The following is a 22,250-nucleotide window of genomic DNA, read 5'->3' as shown; positions in this document are numbered from 1 at the left end:
CCCTATTGGAAGCCATCAATGAGCAGAAACTGTTCGACACTCAAAGGTTAAGAAAACGTCCAACCAAAGAAACGAGACACGATACTTAAATAAACGAGACACTTTATATAAATCAGGCCAATTGATAATTTTTGCTTGGGAGACTAATCGCTTCTTTTACCAACTCTTTGCCAAACTTAAAAAGGAAGCTCGGTAATGTGCGTTTGCACATAACGTTCCGACACCGTTCATCTTCATTTTCGGCATAAATGTCCAACAAATGAGGAACAGATAAAAAGCCCCCAAAAATTCAAGTATTTAAAAAAAATAATTACGAAAAAACGATTGCCTCCAACGCAATTAACTCAGTGAAGTAAAAAACGCCACATTAGATTGATGAGATCAGCAATGATTAAGAAAGCAAAACAAGACGAACAATAAAATCAAACAACAATAACAACAAACGTTGATCACATCACATCCAAAATGTCTATTTTCAAAAAAAAAACCTTATTAACAAGGTCAAAATAGCATCAGATAAAACTGAAACTAAACATAACAACTTGCACTTTACTATAAAAAATGATAGGGCTCGGTAGCAATTAGTGAAAAAAAGAACAAAAAAAACAGAAAAATTAGAAATTGGCCTTATTTTTAAAGTCAATTTACTTCAGAGCAACGAAAACCATTAGATACCAATTGAAAACATCCAATGTGTTTATGATCACGTATGACTTTATAGGAGGTTATTAAGATCTGTCATTATTCAATTTCTAACGCGGTTACAAAAAGAGCAACAAAAAGAGACAACAAAAAAATATTCAAGTAAACTTGCGAGAAAACGCTGTCGAAGCCAAAAACTTGTAACAAGTAGACAAAAAAGAGAAAGAAACTAAGTAAGGATATTGTATTTTTCGAAAACAATTAATATCAAAATCACAAAAACCATTAGCTACAAGTTGAAAAAAGTCCGTTTATTCGCCCAAAGGAAATCCCTGATACTTGTAATTACTCAGAATATGTCTTACATCTACAAAAAACGTCAAATACAGACAAAAATTGAATATTCATTTTTTTGCTAAAAAACCAGTGCCGAAGCCAGGAAATTCTTTAGAAACATTAGGATTTCTACACTTGCATTTTCCCTCGACGACAAAAATGTCATATTTGACCGTCGGTTAACGAGACAATGAAAAAATTAGACCCAAAAAAAGAATGCAAATTTAAAAATTTTTACAAATGTTTTCAAAGTCATGAAAGGCATCAGCTATCTAATCCCATCAAAAAATAGGCTTTTGTCCTCCATAAAAAATGACACCTGTCGGTCTCCAGCAAATTTTTTGCGACTATAAAGACAAACTAAAAGCGACACTTAAAAACTAAATTTAAAAAAACTCGAGAAAGGGGATTTGAAGCCGTAAAAACAGTATTCTATGTATTTAGAGACTTTTAAAAGTTTAGTTCTGACTTAATTTGAACACCGGTTTCTTTATTAAAAGGAACTTTCAAAAATGTGTTCTTGTGAAAAAAACCAGAAAAAACGTGAAATATGGGCCAATTCATGAAAATCAAAAAAAATGTTACATCTAGTAGTATCAAAGCCGAACAACCATAATTTAACGCGTAAAACCGCAAAAAATATAATATAAATTTCAATAAATTTTATTTATTAAAATAATAATTTTAAATGATCAGAAGAAAAAGGAGAAAAATAATTTTCGTTGCTGACACTAAGCTAAAAGTTGACCAAAACTAAGAGAAAAAAAGTGGCAAAGTTCAATACGCCTTTGCTCATTTCAAAATCAAACGTCTTTAAAAGTCAAATGACCATAATATTTCGAATAATAATTGGAAAAATTAATTTTCAACTGCTTTGGAAACCAATTGGACCTACCAACAGTGAGCTATGATTTCAATTGTTCTCTTGAATAATTAACTTCAAAAAGATCAATTTTTTTTTTTAAAAAACGACTGATTACAATCCGAAAATGTCGTTTTTATAATAGTCCAAAATTGAACCAGAAACAGCTTTGATATTGCTGTTCGTTCAATAAAGGCACCCAATTGTTTCGAATGTTTTAGACCTAGATAAATCGTTAGTTAAAAGATTAAAAGCAAATACTGCGTTTTTGATAATCATTAAAAAAGTTAGTAAAACGGCAAAACTTAATTCCAGACTACTCTCAATGGAAGTGAAATAGGCCTAGCTCCCTCTGCAGTTCACAAAGATTGTGTTAATTGTTTTTGGGAAAGTATATCCGGCAACTTTAAACAATGTCGACTGAAGAACCTATTTCGGGAATTTTTATGAAAAGCTGAAATTTGAAACATCTAGCCAAAGTTTTAGACAAAAAATGAAATCAAATGAAGTCGACAATACTTTGCTTTTCGTCTTCAAAAAAGAACAAACAGTACTATTTTAACAATTGTTACATATTTTAGCAAAATTGAAGAAGTTTTAGGCAAAATTGTTGGAAAATGTGCATAAAAACAACGCAAATCGGCCTAATATTCACAAAAATCTAAACCACGATAACTCGCTTTAGAAAATAATATAAAAAATCTGTTTGATTCCATATTCTAAGCTGGACGGGTTTCTTAAACACTCACAACTTTCTATAATGAATATAGCGATCGGTCAAAATTGACTGAACGAAAAAACCATCTGAGTATATAGTTCCTTCCCCCTCTCAAGAGCGGTCGGAACAATTACGTGTCTAACGCAACATTGTGAGTTGATATTTTGAGTGACAGCTAAGAACCCGACAGATATAATCAAACGGAGCTTCTAAGAAATTTGATGCTCAGCAATATAATTGAGATTATCCGCTCCTAGAGTCCAAATTACGAAAGGTAACAAAACTTCTTTTTTTCATATTAAATTGCCTGAAAAAAGTAGTAGATTTTATTTTCCAATATTGTCTTACTGGCATTTTGATCCAGTGCCCAACACCACTTGATTCCAAGTTCTCGATCGTTTTGCCTTTTTCAGTACTACAATACGTACCTTATTACTTTTTTAAAAAAGTCTTACACTGGAGACCATTGCGTCTAAGGAATGATTTCACTCTGCTTCCCCTCTTCCACAAACTTTTAAACTACGTCATGCGTTCAAAATTACACGTTCTGGAAACACAAATGAACGCATGAATGCCTGGTCAAGAATCATTTTTACGCACGAAAGTCTGGACATAGGCATCGGACGAAAATCTGAACATAGTAAAACTTCTGTGCACAAAAGTTTTCGAATTAAAAATGACAAACGCTTTTGAGCTGATTGTTTATACAGCCTTTTTACTAGAGTGCTCATTCAATTGAAATCTTTATACGTAGAAACTTTCAACTGACTTGATATCAAAAGTTGCAAGAACCTCTAACGCAGAAAAAGATCGCATCCAACATTTGGCCTTGTTTTGGTCAAATTTACTCCTAGAACTATAGAAATTGCTGAAGTTTCCAAAAAATCACAAATTTTTTAAATGAATGTTTTTTAAATTGATGAAAGACACGTCTTTCAAACATAATGTTCCTTGGCCACGTTTTATTGTTTTTATGTGTAGCGAAAACCCGGCCCTTAAATATTACATAAATTCACTAGTTTATTATATTCGACTCCATAAATTACTGCAAAGGCCAATTAAGAGAATTGGTAGACCAATGAGTGCACCTAAAGTCTCCTTTCAATTGACAGGGGGTTCAAATGGGAGCAGATTACTATTTCGCTAAATTATTGTCACAGAATTTTCATGTAGCATTTTTTTGAGAAAAATTAACTTTTTGTCGATACATCAAGTCTAGAGTTTTTGAAATGAAAATTCCTTGTTGGAGATAAACTTTAGGAATTAACTTCTACAGCATACGGGTCAACAGAAAACTTCAACCAATAGTTTTCAGAAGTTTCTTGTTAAAGGGGGGTAGTTATCACTTTTGAAATATTCATCCTGAAATTAAACGATATTACAAACTGCTGCAGTTTTCTGGAATCGTAAACTCCCAACAATAACAGTCACATTTGGAAAATGAAAACATATGACGGGCTATTCTATATAAGGTTCCCGATATAAATTTCCAAAACAGAACGTTGAGAAAGCAGCTTCAATAATTTTTGAACAAAAGTTTACCGTATTGTTTCAGAAAAGTACTTAGCATTTGTCATAGCAACTATAATAAAGGGACGTAAACCAATTTTGTTGAGTTTAACATTTCAGCAGCCAAAGATTTTAGAACCTTGTCAAACAGCAATATTTTGTTTTGAAAAAAGAAGCAGAGAAGAATTGTCCCGAAAAACGAATAATAACTGAGAAACCAAAGCAAAACATCAACTTCAAATTGTTCAAATAAAGAGCTTTGTTTTTTTTTAACAATTCCATATCTGGGAACGTTGAAACTAAGAAAAGAGTGGGTCTCGAAAACGAAGGCTGTGCATAAGTTGTATTGACAATAAACATGTCTTCGTTTCTTACTAGAATAAAAATTTAAATTTACGAATCAAAATCTTGAACTTAATTTTGAAAAATTTGAAATGTTCCTTTTGATATCAATACTTATTACAGTAGCTCGCTTACAGTTGTTTTGTCTGTGTGAAAAATACGTGGCAGTAATTTAATCTGGAAGAAAACATGCCTATGAAACAATTATTCTCGAGAAAGAGACATTTTCTTATCAGTAGGAAGTGTTCAAAGGAAATATAAAATTGCATCTGCAGTGCGGACCACGAGATTCTATACTAGTTCCAACATTGCTTGATACTTCTATGTCGCTGAAACGAAAAAAGCTCAGAACACCCAAACCTCTCAACTAATTGTGGTTTGGGAGTTCTCCAAATTCTGATGAGTCCCTGGCATCAGCAGCCGTCAATCCCTCAAACATCATTGTTGGTTAGGTGTTTATTTGTTCCAGACCAACAAATAAGGCCTGATCAACTTATTGAAATGTGCTATGTTTCTTCGCCTGAACTACGCATTAGACCTTTGAATGACCCAAGCCCGATTTTCTACCCGCCAACTGGAATAAAATTAACCGTTCTAGAGGCAGGAAGCGCTCAGCTAACAATGGATTAAAATTGGCATTAGACAAAAAACACAAACCGGTAAATAATTTAAACTAAGTTCCCTTGTCCAAAAAAATGTTTATCTATTACAAAATTATTAGTATGATGTTTTTTTTTAATTTTTATTGTGTGATGAAAAAAATGGAATAAGTTTTGGTGGTCAAAACTTTGTGCAATGCTACAATATTATCTACCATATTCATTTATTCAATTATTTAGTTCAATTTGATCGCCCGATTTCTGCACAGTATGTGATTCCAGTAGCTTTTTGCTCATTGCACTTTACCGATTTCTTCCTCAATTTTAAGTGTTATTGTTTCATTGTTACTGAAACCTGTCAATCTGATATATTTTTCTCTAAATTTGGGAATCAGTTAGACCATTTAGACTTGTCAGACAGTCCTGTTTTAGTTAGGTAAGCCTCGTTGTCCAGTCAACTAAGTAAAATATTTTACTATTTCCTACTGCAAAAATCAGATGTCGATTGCTTTTGGGACCAACACCGCAGCAACCTTTGATCTGAGAAAAGTAGAAATTCTAGTTCAAATTGGCAATCTCACCGAAAGAGGATATCATGCTTGACGCGTCCCGACCAGTACCACCAGAAGCTTTAAAATTTACCGCCAAAATCTTTTTCGAGGAGTTTGTAGATCCATAATTGGACCAATCCGATTGCGACAGAAGAGCTCAAAATGCCCAAATCAAATTTAACACACAAAGTAATTATTGAAAATGATCAACCAAGGGGTTTTCTTAGGCGGAAAACCAAGAACTAACATGACAAAAGAATTCATTTTTTTTATCTAAGAGTGGGCACAGACCTAGAGTTTCAAAAAGAAAAAACTGAGGGTCAAAATAGACGACATTATTATGCCTGAACTTTGAGACCTGAGAAAAGCCGCCTATGTTAGACTGAAAATATCACAATGGATCGATATGTTCTTCTGACAACAAAACAAACGCGTGGCAAATCATTTGAACTTTTCTATGGAAAACTTATAGAGCAAGCTAAAAATTGTCAATTGGGTAATCAGTTCGAATGGTTCATACGCTATAATTTTACTGCTTTTATGTTGGATATCGAGAAGCAGAGAGAATTATCGGGTGAGAGTGAAGATCCGCAGCACGTATTGACATTTGCAACAACAAATGTCAGCTACTACCGTGAACTATGATTTCAGAATCGGATTCGAACAGCTACGTCCAATGTAAACCAAGAAATTCTAAGCGTTGATGAAAGGTTGCGCAACTATGATCGAAAAGGGGTCGTCTACTCATTCGGATCAGTACACATTAGAGGGAAGAAACTTCCGTAACTGTGGTTTGCAAATCATTTCCCAGTGAAACGAAACTTGATACACCTTACCATGACATGCAAGATCTTGTTAACTCGTGCAATTCTTGAAACATCTCGCCAAGACCTTGATAGACAAACATTTCTTGGAACACCTTGATAAGATCGACAGAAATTTTCTGGGTGTAACTTGATAAGATCTTGATAATTCTTGACACATAGAAAATTTTGTTTCTAAGCAACCCGATCATTCAGAAAAAAGTTTGTTCCGTTGTGCGTTGAATAAGGATCCCAAGTCACGTGAAGAGCACTTATAATACTTTCAATACCCTCATTTGGTGGTTTTGAAGTTTGGCAAACAAAAAATTCATGAAAAATGTTGAATACTGCAGTCAGTTTGATTCTAATTTCTGTCCAAATTTCATCATAAACTAGAAACAGTGTGAATGTTACCGCCGGTGATAAGTTTTAGTGTTATCCCCTTAAATATAACACTGAAATAGCTTGGCTTAAAACTAGTTTTGCGGAAAGAATGCTTGGAGCAAATCATATCCCAAGCATTCAAAAAGAACTTTGTTGCATATTGATGAAGGACTAAAAAATCAATCCCTCTTTCCATTCCTTTCTGGAGGAAGTTGAGTGCAAAAAATGACTGTAACTGCATTGAAGAAAAATTGTCTGTCCAAAGCATGTTGCGAGGGACTTTTCTAAATGATATACACATCACAAATCTTGGGATTTGGAAACAGTTATTTTCTTCGCAATATGCTTTGCGCGTGCATATGTTTTGAGGGATTCTTCTGGGTTCAGTAAATTGCTCCAAGTGTGCGTCGATCAGAAAGAAAGAAAAAAGACTCACGCATCACATCTAAATCACTCAATAATTGCTGCTTTTCCAATCAAAAAACGCCGATAGACGTGGCGGCACAAAATTCAAGGCAAAAGAAGAAGAAACTTATCTGCTTTTTTGCATTGATGTTTTTTTCAAAATTTGTTCGACTGAACTCTTCAAAGAGGCAAAGGGACCTAACGTATTTAAAATTCTGGAAAATCACGTTGAAAATCAGTTAGTTCCTAGATCAATTAAGATTGATGAAGCAAAACGTCTAATTGGTGAAAAAAGTTAAAAATGGCTGCAATGGATTTAGAGAATTAGACTGAAGGAACCAATCAAAAAATATTGAAGGCTCTTACGAAGTTCCTGCATCAACGTCTACTGTGAAGAAACAGTCACAGGCAATTCTATGGAACTGCGAACCTGGAATGGGTAATGTAAAAGCAAATACATTTAAATTGGAAAAGCGTAGAACACGAGAAATTAGAAAAACACTCCAGGAAATCCACGTTTTAGGCAAAATCCCATAACCAACAAAAAACTGTGATCGCACAGGTTGTGTTTTATAAACCAGACATCGAGCTTAAGCAATAAAAGTATTTGGGATTAAAAGGTGTATACTAGAGGGTAGGGGGGTGCAAAGGTTCAAACTTCTGACTCGATGGTCTTACTCCTAGCATACGCTATCTTTCTAAGCCTGATAAGTCTCATGAAATTACTTAAGGATTTGAATATGTAAATTTGACTAATTATTCTAGTTATAAGATTTGTATATGATTTGTAAAAGTTTAACATAGATAATTTACAGCACTAATGGTATAATTGTAAGAGTTGCACTTAGAGTTATTAAATCTAACTTGTAAAAAGGGAAAGGGTCGGAATAGTTGTAAAAACGTTATTAACTTATCAGTAACTTATTATTCTCTTTTGAATAAAGTCCTGACTTGAAGATATCTCTAACTATTCGTTATTCGATATAGTTGAGAAAGAGTTTGGCAATTCCGATTCGAATTACTTTTGTTTTGAGATTACTTTTCTCAATTTGGAGATATTAGATTCTCAGTTTCTCTGAGTTGTTAGTTCTTAATTTCTCAAAGTTGTGATGCTTTCTTTGCTATATATAGTTCTCAGAACGGGATAGTTCCCGTCCTGCTGGATGGCAAAATGTCCGTTTGGCTGGACGGACATTTTGTGCAATATGAATGGTCCAGCTAATTACATCATTCTATTTTTAGAATGATGTAATTTGAATACTTAGCTTAGTTAAGCTAAGTATTCAACATAAACATTACTTCAGTACATCCCGACCCGGTCCTTAGTGGGGGTAAAATGAAAATCATATAATCAATAAAGATACACATATAAGTTTATATGAATTTTTAAGGTTTACAGATAAAAAAAAGACAAGTAATAAATTTTAAGGTTTACAGATTATGTAAATAAAAAAAAGTTTTTGTGCCTTCTCCCCGGCTCAGAGATTCAAAAAATTGTCGTTTCCTCGAAAGTCTCCATGTCGATAGTCTCTTAGTTCTCTCAGCAGGCTTTCGTTGCGCTGCTGGAGCTGGAAATTCTTGTAGCGTTCCTTGAGGAAACTTTGCTCGAGGTTTCGAATGTAGTTGTCTTCTGAGCTGTCGAGGCTTGCGGTTAAGAGATGAAATGGGACAGAGATTATTTGTTTATCGATGCCTAAATTTTTTGCTCTGTAAGTTTTTGCTTTGGGGTTATAAGAGATCAGTTTGTATAGGTTAGCGTGGTTTTGCAATTTATAGTTCAAACTCATGTCATTTTTCGGGTGCCCCTTGAAGCTTGGGTTGCACACTAGTTGTTCGGTTTTGATTTGGCGGTTGATTTTGTCCTGCACAGTAAGTGTCTTTGGCATGACTGCTGCCACTGGGGGTTGGAGTTGTGATGGTCCTGGTTGTGGTTGTTGAGGCTGTTCTGACAGTTGTTGGGTATCTTGTTGCTCATATGATTGGGGCTCCTCGGTTGTTGTTAGATATTGTGTGACAATGTCGATGGGAAGTTCTGATGGTGGTGCATCATCTTGTAATTCCTCGAATGCTGGCAGCAGAAAGTCATTGTCGTCCAGTGTTATGTTCTAAAAAAATTTTTATACAAAGGGTTATTTATAGTTGTAATTAATTGGATTTAATTACACTGGAGAGGTTGGGAAATCATCATTGCTAGAGTGATTTTCCCTCTCTTGTCTAATTGATTGTAGCTCTCTTTGTATAGGAGGATATATGTTTATAGTCGGCTCTTTATAAGTTGGGGCTTGTACTAAGTGTTCTGAGTCGTCTCTTTCTTCAGTAGGACGAAATACTGAAGTTACTATAGACTGAAAAAATATATTGAAAGTAGCTGATAGTATTACTTTCCCAAAACTTACTGAGGCTCCAGTAATTTTGTGTATTTGTAGTGCTCGGATGATGCAAACTACAATGTCGATTATAAATTTCACAAAAAGGAATACAGCGAAATTAATTCCGCATTGTTCCAAATAATAGTGTATTCGGCCGAAGGCTTTTATATACCGGTTGTGTAAGAATTGTGACGAGATTAGAGAATCTAAATATATTGTTTTTGTAGTGTAGTAGTTGCTATAACCATTAGGCTGGCTTTTATTATGTTGAATCTCAACTAATTCACGAGAAAACTCTTGCGCTGCGTCTTTCATTTTGGAATTTAAAGTTACATCGTTCCAAAATGCAATCATGTCTTCTTTGACATGAAAAGAAACTTCCTGTTCGTTTTTAAATTTCATCGAAACCATTTTGTGTTTCTGATTGCTGGGGGCAAATAATGCTGGCCCAGTGACTTGTGTTATACTTGGAGTTAGCTCGATCCAAGAGTTATCATTTTCAATATCTAGTTGAAAAAGATTCTTTTGTTTGTTGTTACATGGTTGTTGTTTAGCAGTAGTGAAAGTTTGTCTGCTAACTGGATCGATAAAGCGAACTTTATTTTTATATAACACTGTTATTCGATCGTAACAAGTATCCATTACTTGTAAAGGCGAATAAAATTTTGGACAGTGATAGAGCCAGGCTATATTGCCGTTCGTCTCTAAAAACATAGATCTGTTATTAGTTAACAGAAAACCAGCCAGCTTAGGGCTGAGACGCGAATATGCAAGTTGTGTATTTTTAAGTGAACGTTCTAGTTCACAAATTTGTTGTATAGTATTTATTTCAGAGAGTTGTAGCCTTCGGAAATTAGTGTACTGATAGTAGTCGAATTTAGTATTCAAATGTGCCTCGAAATCTATCTCTGTTCGGGAGATATTAAGCGAACTTAGTGAATTGTTCGGAAGTCTAGTAATTCTATTTATATTAGGTAGAGGTTCGAGTGCCTCTCCTGTATTCATATTAAATCCGCCTGTAAATTCAACATATAGTGTGTCGTATGGTGACGGATAAACTATATTTTTGCTATTGCATAGCGATTGAGGCTTATTGTACACTTGAAATAGAAAGCTTTGTTCTTTCTCTGATTCTTTAGAGATATAGTAATTATCTCCTATTTTTATCATTTTGCCTTCAAATTGTTCTCTTAAAGCGAACAAGCAATTATATTGTTTCTCCCAGCTATAAGCATGGAGGTCGGTTGACGTGCTTTGACAACCGCCTTCTGATAATGTGCAGGCAGGGGAATATTTTGCCAGTTATTTACTGATCCTCCCCGCAGGTAAACATTTAAAGTTGTACCCTGCATATAAGTTTCAAATGTATCGTGAATTATCCAGCCAGAATCGTCCGGATTTTGGACCGGAATTTTTTCTATAAGCTGTTCTTACATTTAATTTAATCGGAATTTCTTTTCCGTTAATACTTAACTTATTAGTTAATCTAGCCTGCCTACACTGTTCTGGAGTTAAATCTACGTCTGTGGTAATTGTGCTACGTTTTGCATCAATTCCGCTAGCGTCGAAAAGGCCGCAATACCACCTAATGCTTTGGTGGCTTGCTCTACACAAATTAGCTTCTAATTTTCCTCTAAAGAAACGGTTGAAAATTTGTCCTTTGATTTTTGAAATTTCAACATTTTGTGGTTCAATTTTACAAGGAGCGACTTTGTTTAGTGAGTACATTTTATTAGAGTCCATAAGTGAACAGTCGTAGTGAGCGACTTTTAGTGATGTTGCAGTTTTTGCGTATAAGTGATGGTGAGCAGTTTTTAAATCTGTGAAAATTTCAGAGTCTGGGTTTTCACAATTTGTGAAATTAGATAAAATTAAGGTTGCGGTCACAAAATAATTTGTGACATTTTCTATGTATCTGTTTTTGCAAAATAGAAATAGACGAAACAGAAAAAGAATAAGCAAAAGATTTACCTCGGTGAAGTTTCTTCTGGGGTTTTCAGTTTCGATAACCTCTCCCTCCTCGGGGAACAGAGATTCGATTTCTGTATTCATTTTTTTTTAAAAATGAATTTCGAATTGTTTTGTAGACAAGAGTGTAGTTTTTTACGCGAGAGATTCAGAAGAATGAATCGATTCAGTTGGGCTGAGAATTTATAGATTTCTCAATGGCAATTTGGCCGTCCGTGCGGATGGCAAAATACTGAGCTCTGATTGGCTAACTGTTTCAACTGCATTTCGTAGTTTGTATATTTGCATAAATTATTGAGAGCGGATTACTATCCGCGTAACTGGCGGAATATGCAATTCTCATTGGTTGATTTAGGGTTGTCAGTGAAGACAGAGTGAATAAAAATTTTAACTGGTTGGGGTATATTTTTATACTTGTATAAATAGAGAATTATTCTGAGTGTAATTCTAGTCTAATTTTGAGAATAATGAACAGAGCTATTTTAAATTTGTTTAAAGAGGCAAATTATTCTGCCTTTGAATACTTAGATTTGGAGTTGGATGCCAGAGAGATGAAATTTTTCCTCTCTGAGCAGTATATATCAACTCAAATTGTCCTCTCTGAAGAGGAGTTTTATTCGCTGCGGGTTGCGCAGGAGTATTGTGTAAATAATAAAGACAGAAGTTTACTAAAATATACGAAGATATGTCCTGCTACAGTGCAGTACCTCAAATGTTGGTTGGGGGAAGAGGTAAATTTTTGAAGTTACAAATATTTTTCTGGAATATATTGGGGTAGATTATGAAATTTTTGAATTTTTTTAGTTCGAGCGAAAGTTAACAGCACCAAACCCGGAGTGCCACGAAGAATTTATGAATTATGTGTTCGAGCTTTGGCGAGTGTGGTGGACCCCTGAGACAGCAAGAGCTGCTCAGCAACTGTATGGGTTGGCTGTTGTTCTGGGGTGCGGGCTTCTCTTTCGAGACTGTGCTATTGCCCGCGAATACATTAAACTGATTAAAATTGCTAGAGCTCGACTGTTATAATTTTGGTTTAACTATTTTTAAAATTTGTATATTTTATTTTTATAATTTCGCATATTTTAATAACAACTTTGTATAAAAGAATTATTTCTTTTGAACTTTTGGAATTAAATCGGATGGGATTGTATTACCATAGCTTTTAGGTTCAGTCCGTGTTCTCTGCGGTCTGACATCAGAATGAATTGAGTTAGGATTAGTTTTTATTTTTACTGGGTGGGGGGTTGAACTAATAATAGGGCTAAATGTATGGGAATTGGACGTAGTACTTTGTGAACTACTTTGGGGACTAAACAAATTTCTGATATGTAGTGTGCTATCATCTCTATTTGTTTTGTATGGGCTGTTAGGCACACTCCGGCACGTGTTAACAGTAGTTGAGTCGTAATGCATAATGAAATACAAAATTGAGCCACTCAGGACTATTGTTTCATCAAATAGGTCAAAAAAATCAAGGCTGATGAAGATGGACTTTGCGGTGAGACCAGAAAAATAGCCCCTTTTTCGCATCTCCAGCTGTTGGTATCCAGCAAAAGAACTGAAATGCGGACCTCAACTTTTCAACTGGTGTCCATAATAATTGATGAGTCTAATGCGTAGAAAAAAAGTCGCAGAGCAGAAAGTGGCAAACTTATTACGCAAACTGACAACTAATTAAAATTGAGTTCCCCTATCCGTTAAAACATTATATTTCATGTTTTATGGTAAATACCTGATTGAAAAAGGTGTTGTTTATTGCAATTTTTTGTGTAATAAAAAACAGAATAAATTTTGGTGGAAGATATGTGTCGTGATACGACGGTACTACCAACCGTAATCTCTTGAAGATTTTTTTCGTCCAATCTTATTGTACATTTTCTGTTGCTATTGTCTCACTTAGTGATTCGCTCGCATAGAAAGTCACTTGTTTCACTCAAACTATTGCTCCCGCAGTTGGAAATGTTATTATTTCACATTCGACCAATTCTGGCGAATTGATATTTTCATTCTCTGAATTTTACAACTTCACAATCAGCTACATAAATTAGTCTAATCAAGCCGTCCTATTTTAATTTAAACTAGAGTCTGAGTCCTATGTCGACTAATTTGATCATTGCAGTGCTTCGCTAAATAGAAGGGAAGATCTCTTTTATGCGATGAAACTGATGTTTTGCTCAAAAACAATAACATCTGACATCTCAATAAAATCATTATTGTGGAACCAGAGGAAGACAGGATGATTGTTTATCAAGCTAAGGGGCTTTCGACCGAAATTGTTTCCTTTCTGTGACAGATCAATTTTGTCACGTACAGAATAAAGTTTGACAGAAAAACTTTCTCACATGCATTTTTACTGTTCACAACTTTGCTAGTCACTTCGTCATTTGCCATTGTAACTAAATATGAGACTTCTTCTTGCCAAATTAAGTATATTTTAAGAAATTTCAACGTATTCTAAAAAATGTCAAGGCCAATTTTAAGGTCTCAAAAAACAATAATTTCAAATAACTGTTATATGTTTCCGTCATTGGGTCAAAAATATGCAAAAACAAACAATCAACGCTTTGAGATTTTTTGTGTTTGAGTTGCAACTATAATTTACGATTTTGACGCAATTGTGAAAAATAATTGCGCGGCAATTTTTTTCATTTTCAACGTGCTATCTTGTTTTAAAATTAATAACCATTTGTTTATCGAAATAACTAAACGCCGTTAGAACAAAAATGCTTGATAAATTTTGTCATTTTTTTTCTGTGCTCTAGAGTGATAATTAGACAAATATTGCTTGGACAAAAATAAAATCAAATTTTTGAAATATTTTTTCTCGTGGTGTTTTACGTTCTAATTGAATTTAACTTCTAATGTTTCTCCTTCTGATGAATTTATCAATGAGATCCAATTGACAAAAAAATATTGATAAAAAAATTGATCAGAAAATCAAAAACAAACCTGGTGAAAATGTAATTAAATGGGTTGATTTTAAATGACTTGTAAAATTGAAGAGTCCGACGCTGCTGAATGGTTGGTCAGCACCTTTGACCAATTTGGATAAATTCAACCAAAAGTGCTTATTGGTCACTAATTTTGAGAATAATGGCTAAAGTACAGCCGGAGTAGCAATACCAAAAATTAAATCACTGCATTGTAATCATAAAAACCGAAACAAACTTATTCGTTTTTTGGGTGAGTTAAAAAGATACAATTTTAGACCTTGATAACTACGTTTTGAACAATGCGCATTTCCAAAACCAATCATCAGAAATATTCTATCATAGCTGATGCCGCTCACTAAGTCAACTTTGTATGTCAACCAGCACTGGTTGAACAAAAAAGTGAGCATTTTTTCCCGATACCTCGAAAATGGGTGAAAACCGTAAAAAGCAATTAGTACGCGCATTATGATAATCGCCTAACGATAATCGTCTCAATGATCCATATGAAACGTCTGCGAGCAATTCATTTTTGTACTCTTTTTCAAAGAATTCTTTTCTTTTCAGGAGGATTATGACATTTAATTCTCAACTGTAACAACCCAATTGGGAAAATGACAAGTAAGAATCATTTTCTGCCACCATATTGCTTACATTAGACCAAACTGAAGTCAACTTTTGGAAACCTGCGAGCAAACGGATTTTTTGAAGCCAGATAATTTGGTTTGGTTATATATTCATTTCAACTAAGATGGTCAAAACCAGTCTATATTCAAATTTGCATCAATCAGTACAATGCGTTAGACATGTGTTCAGTTTTCAATAACGTTGAGATGAATCAAACTTTAAGCTCTGCAACAATGCCTGAGAAGCGAATCCTAAGCTGTTAACTAAACCAAAAATATATTTATTTTTTGTTTGACCTGCATTCAACGCAAACGGGACTTGAATGCCAAATAAAAAACGCTTGCAGCCCGCATGGTAATTTTGTCGTATTGGTTTTGTAATTTTTTTCAGTACTGTTTATTCTTCGAGTTTTAATTTTGGTTGCTTGTATCAACTTTTCTTCACTTTTTCACTTCAGTTCTGGTTTTCGTTCTTTCTTCGTCTTTTTACACTTTTGTATCATTTTTGTAAATTTGTGTAAACATTCAGAAATCTCGTTACTTTTTTGTTGAACCAACCATTAGTTTCCTTGTTGGTTAAAGGTTTTGACTGATGTCTTTAAGGCTTAGAGAATTTGTTTCAGAATATTTTTATCAATATTAGATACATCTCAATGTTTGTGGATCAATTCGTTGTCATTTTTGAATAATTTTTCCAAAAAAACTATATGATATTGAACGGAGAAACGAGATGTAAATTTCTCGCGGTTAATGTCTTAAAAGTTTAATGGCTTCAACACTGTGATTTCGCACTGTTTACAATATTTTTTTAGTTCTGCCTGACTTTATGGTTATTTTAAAATCCTATAACTCAGTCTCACTAATGACGAACGTAATTAGTTTTCTCAGAACCTGCAGGATAAGCTATCCATTCTTTCTGTTGAAAAATGATGTTATTCATGAATTTTGAAAACATTTGTTTTCTTTTTTTAATAACAATGGGTTTTGAGCTTTGCCGATCTTGTTTCAGTTTCCTGAAGCTTATTATTTCTATCGGGAGATCACGAATCTGCTCTAGATAGCGGTTTTATTTTCCTTAATTGCTCTTTGTTCTTTGTACTACAACTTTTTAAAAATTGTTAGTGATTTTAGTAACTTTGCGCATTTTTTTAAGGTTTTCGCTTTCTTTTTACAGTATCACAATAATGGGCAGTCCTGTTGCCCTTTGAAAAAAAGCAATCAAAAATTTTTTAATGTTCTCTGTGAACAGATTATTGTTTAATTGGCTGGGACGTTGTTTTCATGCAAATTTTTTATTCTGTTTTGCCTGTATTTGTCGTTCTTGTGTAGCCGTATTGCATATCCTGGATAATGAAGTGTCTTTTTAACTTTCTATGGAGGTAAAGACTTCTAATGAGTTCAGTTGATACAAAATGTTTTTGATCAGTTTGACATTATTTCGTTTCAAAAATGCAACGGTTTTTTAAGATTTGCACATTGCTCTTTTCTTGTCAACTTGTTACCAAGTCGCATTGAGGAAGCTTTCCGTATTTCTATTAATAAAGTACAGGTTCAGTTTTTAGTAACTTTGTGTAATTATTCAGAAAACTCGTTAATTTGTTGTTTAACCAAATATTAGTTTCCTTGTTGTTTAAAGGTTTTGAATGATGTCTTTTTTGTAATTTTGGGTTATATGTAGTCTTACTGCATAAAACAACCGAAAAAGCAATTGAACAAACTTAATGTTTTTAAAACTTATGGTTTTAAGTGCTGCGACACAGTTTTCTGGCAGAGTTTTTTCTTAATTTTTTTCCTGCATTTGTTGTTTTTATTTTACTATGCAAAATTTTGGGTAATTAAAAATCTTAATGGCCAACTATGGCTATATAAATGAAATTAACAACTGATATCAATATATAGCTAATAGTTCTATTGACTTTGAATTAATTTTTTCGAAAAAGTGAAAACTTTGTTTCAACTTTTCACTTCAGTTCTGGTTTTCGTCCTTTCTTCGTCTTTTTACACTTTCGTATCATTTCTGTAACTTTGTGTAAATAATCAGAAATCTCGTTAATTTGTTGTCGAACCAAACATTAGTTTCCTTGTTGGTTAAAGGTTTTGACTGATGTCTTTAGGGCTTAGAGAAATTGTTTCATAAAATTTTTGTCAATCTTAGATACTTCTCAATGTTTTTGGATCATTTGGCTGTCATATTTGGACAATCTTTTCACAAAAAAGACTATATGATGTTAAACAGAGAAGCGAGCGAAGAATTAAATTTCTCGCTGTTAAAATCTTAAAAGTTAAAAGTTTAATGGCTTCATTATTGTGATTTTGCGGTGTTTACAATATTTTTTTAGTTCTACTTTTTTAATAGTTTTTTAAAGTCCTATAACTCAGTCTCACTAATGACGGACGTAACTAGTTTTCTCAGAAGCTGCAGGATAAACTGTCAATTCTTTCTGTTGAAAAATGATGTTATTCATGAATTTTGAAAACATTTGTTTTCTTTTTTTAAAAAACAATAGGTTTTTGAGCTTTGCCGACCTTGTTTCTGTTTCTTGCAGCTTATTATCTCTATGGGGAGACCACAAATCTGCTCTAGATGGCGGTTTTCTTTCCTCAATTGCTCTGTGTTCCTGGTACTACAACTTTTCAGAAAATGTTAGTGAGTTTAGAATCTTTGCGCTTTTTTCAGGTTTTCGCTTTCTTTTCACAGTATCACAATAATGGGCAGTCCTGTGGCCCTTTGAAAAAAAGCAATCAAAATTTTTTTATTGTTCTCTGTGAACAGCTTAATGTTTAATTGGCTGGGATGCCGTTTCCGTGCAAATTTTTAATTCTGTTTTGCCTGTATTTGTCGTTCTTGTGTAGCCGTACCGCATATCCTGGATAATGAACGGTCTTTTTAACTTTCTATGGAGGTATAGTTTATTCTTCTAATGAATTCAGTTGATACAAAATAATTTTAATCAGTTTGACATTAATTCTTTTCAAAAATGCAACGGTTTTTTAAACTTTTCACTTTGCTCTTTTCTTGTCAACTTGTTACCAAGTCGCATTGAGGAAGCGTCCAATATTTTTTAAAATAAAGTACAGGTTCATTTTTTAGTATATGTTTTATCTGAAGCCATTTTGATTTGGTTATTATTTGTTTTAAAAAAAGGACAATGAGGTTTGGTCATAATTAATATATGTAATTAATTGATTTTTATCGCCGTCTTTTCTGGTAATCACAATAATGGCCATCTAAGTTATATTGTTTTTCATAATTGAGTTAATGATGTAATAGTTATTTTTCTGAACTTTTTGTAACTTAATCAGTCTTTAGGTTAAATCTCAAAACATCCAACTGCCATATTGCTATCATAATCTATTTCAATTAAATGTTTAAAAACGTGACAATTTACACCGCTTCTTATAGAAACTAGATTGGTGGATCTCGTTAGTGGAAAGAATTTTATAAATATTTTCTCGCTCTTGATTTCATGCCAAACCTTTTGAATTTAAATTAAACTGACGTATAGCTATACTAATCGAACTATTACCAAAAATCTGATTATATCGTGATAATTTGATAAAATGTGCCCAATTTCCTGAAATGACAAGATTTTGCAATCAGCTCCTGTATATCTTCAAGTTGTACAAAGAGCGCTAGCAAAAACTTAGATAATTCCCCCCCCCCCCCCCCCCCAGTTAAGTGGGCATATAACGTATGCTGCCCATACCCAGTTACCGTATACATATCATTCCAGTATGAGGAATTGCAGATGTGGGATATAATGGGATAGACCTGATCTGTCAATTTGTGTTTCAATTGAATTATCAAAGAGAGTTCAATGCTACCCACAAAGAATGTTTTTTTTTCAACAGTATTTCTAAAAAAAAATTAATCTTGAACGATCAAAATAAAATAATTGGAACGCATTTGGAATAGTATGCCCATGGGACAGTACAAATTCACTCTATTGATAAGTCATTCTATTGAAATTTACTCGAAATGCGGCTCTGCAACAACTCCTGCAAAAAGGATAATTTTTTTGGTAACATTGATTATCGCAAACAGGTAGGGGGAATCAAAGAATACCCGTTTGGGTTTCGGAGGAGACGAAAAGTCAGCACTCATTGAAACCGATTCAATATAAGTTACCGCCGCGGCTTCAGTACCCTCCTCGTCCACAGCTATGAAAGTCTTCTGCTTTATCTGACCTATTTTTGTTGGAATCGTTTCGTGAATACCCGAAAAATTTGCATCATTGGTGAATGCGCTCTGAATGCCCAGTTGCTGCAACAAGGGGTTCAATTTGATGTCCGATTCAATTTTGTATTTGGGGATTTTCACCTTTAGAAGAGTAGATGAACTCTTGTCGTAGATTTTAAATATTCGGTCAGATATCAGGCCTTTCAGATCAGACGGACTGCTTCCTTTTTCAGGCAAGACCAGAGCCATTTTCCAGTCTAGTTGGTTGTAGCCACTTTCATAGGACAGAAAAACAGCCTTGAATTTTACCCCGTCAATTGTAGACTTTAAATATTTGAAGTCTCGTGTTTCTCTCATGAAATCGACCGCCATTTCCCCCGAAGGAGCAAAAAAAGTACCATTCTGAGTCCAATCCTTGTCAAATGGGATGCTCCATTTACCTTTCATATAAATCGCATTCACAATCACAAGAACTTCCTCCGGCTGTGTTCTTCCCAAAATATGTTGTATTTTTCCATGTGTTTTCTCAGCGACCCAATCATTGATAATTTTTGTGGCCTCCGGTGTTCCAAACGCAACCTTCCTGGATTCGGCCTTGTATTTTTTGCGCAGGATTTTCTTGAAGGAAGCCAAAGGCACGATACTTCTGTTTGTGAACAAACCGTTAGCCATATCAAGCGTGAAATTGTTGTTGCCCTGAGTCGCAAAAAACTCGACCAATTTTTCGGCTTCTTCACAAAAGTTGTTCTTTTTGCTCAACTGCAACGCTGACTGAATTTCATCACGTGTTGGCCCTCTAGCGCCATTATTAATCATACACATTGCTGTAAAAGCGCTCATTGGCGAAATCATGACATTGGGATTAGCATCTTCACCCAGTTGCGAAAGGTAGTAAGAGAACAGCAACTCGGTAAATTTCAGTAGTCCTATGAACTTCACCATCGTAAGCTTATATTGTTTACAAGATTTTTTAAGAAGCTGGCAAGCTTTGAGAGCGAAGCAGCCGAAACAGTTCTGAGATGAGAGCCTTTAAGTCAAAATAAAACCGCTGTGTTCTGATTGGAAAGTTCAAACTTGAGCTATTGAAATTTTGCATGGGATAGCTCATTTCATTTTGATTAAGGATTACAACAATAGTCTGGAGATAAGATTTTCTGATGTTTACTTTAGCGGCGAGTCAACGCTTATTCAGAAAGTTAAAAGAAAAGATCTGTTAATCTAAAGTTTAGCCACTCTTTTCTTACCGTCAACTAATAGTATTAAACATTCGAGCAACTCCCTCATTTCTTTGATGATTTTCTGATTATTAACCCACATACCCGAAAATCGATTGTTCTGCTTATTTTCATTGAGCCAGTGCCCTTACCTAAATAGGAATAAAGGAATGATGATACTGGTAATTATGGTGTCCTGCTTTTTCACCCCTATTCATTTAATCCCCTATCATTTAACCCCGATTTATTCACGCCTGTATCATTTAACCCCTCTATCTTTTAACCCCTCTATCTTTTAACCCCTCTATCTTTTAACCCATCTATCATTTCACCCCGATTTTAATCTTTCTATAAAACAAGGATTATTAAATTAGCAATATAATCATTTGGCCATGCCTCGCGGGCCATGGCCATGCCTCAGCGGCCCGTGGGACTTGATATGAAACTATCACAACCGAACGTGGGATTAATTTATCCACTTAATTATGGCAAACATGCCTTTAATGTCGATTGCTAATTGGCGGGATAAAATGATCGAGGAGTGAAAAGATAGAGGGGTTAAATGATAGAGGGGTGAAAAAATCAGGGTTAAATGATAAGGGGTTAAATGAATAGGGGTGAAAAGAAGTAGAACCGTAATTATAACTATGACAAAGAAAACAATGAAAATTATATTAATAATTTTTAAAAAGAAATAATAATAATAATAATAATAATAATAATAATAATAATAATAATAATTATAATAATAATAATAATAATAATAATAATAATAATAATAATAATAATAATAATAATAATAAAAATAATAATAATAATAATAATAATAATAATAATAATAATAATTGTAATAATAATAATGATGATGATAATAATAATAATAATAAAAATAATAATAATGATAATATTAATGATAATAATAATAAAAATAATAATAATAATAATAATAATAATAATAATAATAATAATAATAACAATAAAAATAATAAAAATCATAATAATAATAAAAATAATAATAATAATATTAATAAAAAAAACACTAATTATAAAAATGAAAAAAAAGAATATTGATGATAATAATAATAACAAGGAGGCTCAATAATGTGCGTTCTCACATGATGTTCCGACCCGCGCTCATCTACATTTTTGACATAACTCTCAACCAAATGAAGAGATTATCAAAAATAGATCTGTGAGTTTGAAAAAACCGTTACACAAACTACTAAATGAATTGCATAATGTCATGCCTAATTACAGCACTCACGCGATCTCATACAATTATAAAGAGTACGGGGAAAAACAAAATAGGCAAAAAGAAAAAATACGGCAAAAATTCAACACCAATAATTTGAAAGCACCTACTAACAACGTCAAAATACAATCAGATAAAACCTTAACTACAAAAATTTACCTTTTCATTAGTACAAAGCAGATGCAAATTTATATTTTTGAGAATAGGTAACAAGTCGTCAAAAAGAAGCAATAATGAGGCGAAATTCAGATATCAACCAATATTTTTTAAACCAAATATTTAAAAACGTTTTAAAAACCAATTAATTTTAACAAGACCAATCTTGATAGATTTAACCAAAATTCATTTCAAAACCAATAGAATATGTTATGGTTAGACTCAGTCACAGAAAGAGACCAAAAATGAAGAAAAACTGAAAAAACTACAAACAGTTTTCGAAAACGCAAATTTTTGAAGCCAATTAAATGTTTCCCTGTTATCTGAATACTGTATTTCTTTCAAATGTTAAATAAAGTTTTTCAGTTAAAACTATAATGAAAGATTTGGTATGTTCATTCGGG

The 22,250-nt window shown here is 33.6% G+C and overlaps 1 protein-coding gene across 1 annotated transcript; it reads right to left on the bottom strand.

Annotated features, from left to right (window-relative positions):
- Positions 1-18,904: 18,904 nt before the first annotated feature.
- On the bottom strand, positions 18,905-20,346 carry LOC142337148 (uncharacterized). The gene has a single exon (XM_075386254.1). It carries the CDS (start codon positions 20,164-20,166, stop codon positions 19,015-19,017), a length of 1,152 nt encoding a protein of 383 aa, XP_075242369.1. The 5' UTR covers positions 20,167-20,346; the 3' UTR covers positions 18,905-19,014.
- Between the last annotated feature and the right edge of the window lie 1,904 nt (positions 20,347-22,250).

The sequence above is a fragment of the Convolutriloba macropyga genome, chromosome 3, assembly GCF_964194025.1.
Source record: "Convolutriloba macropyga chromosome 3, txConMacr16.3, whole genome shotgun sequence".
NCBI lineage: Eukaryota > Metazoa > Xenacoelomorpha > Acoela > Convolutidae > Convolutriloba > Convolutriloba macropyga.
Note: the sequence above shows the minus strand (reverse complement) of the source record. Positions and strands in the feature narration are given on the sequence as shown.

What these genes read in the sequence shown, in the direction of transcription:
- LOC142337148 (XM_075386254.1), bottom strand. Translation starts at nt 20,166, where the DNA reads ATGGTGAAGTTCATAGGACTACTGAAATTTACCGAGTTGCTGTTCTCT.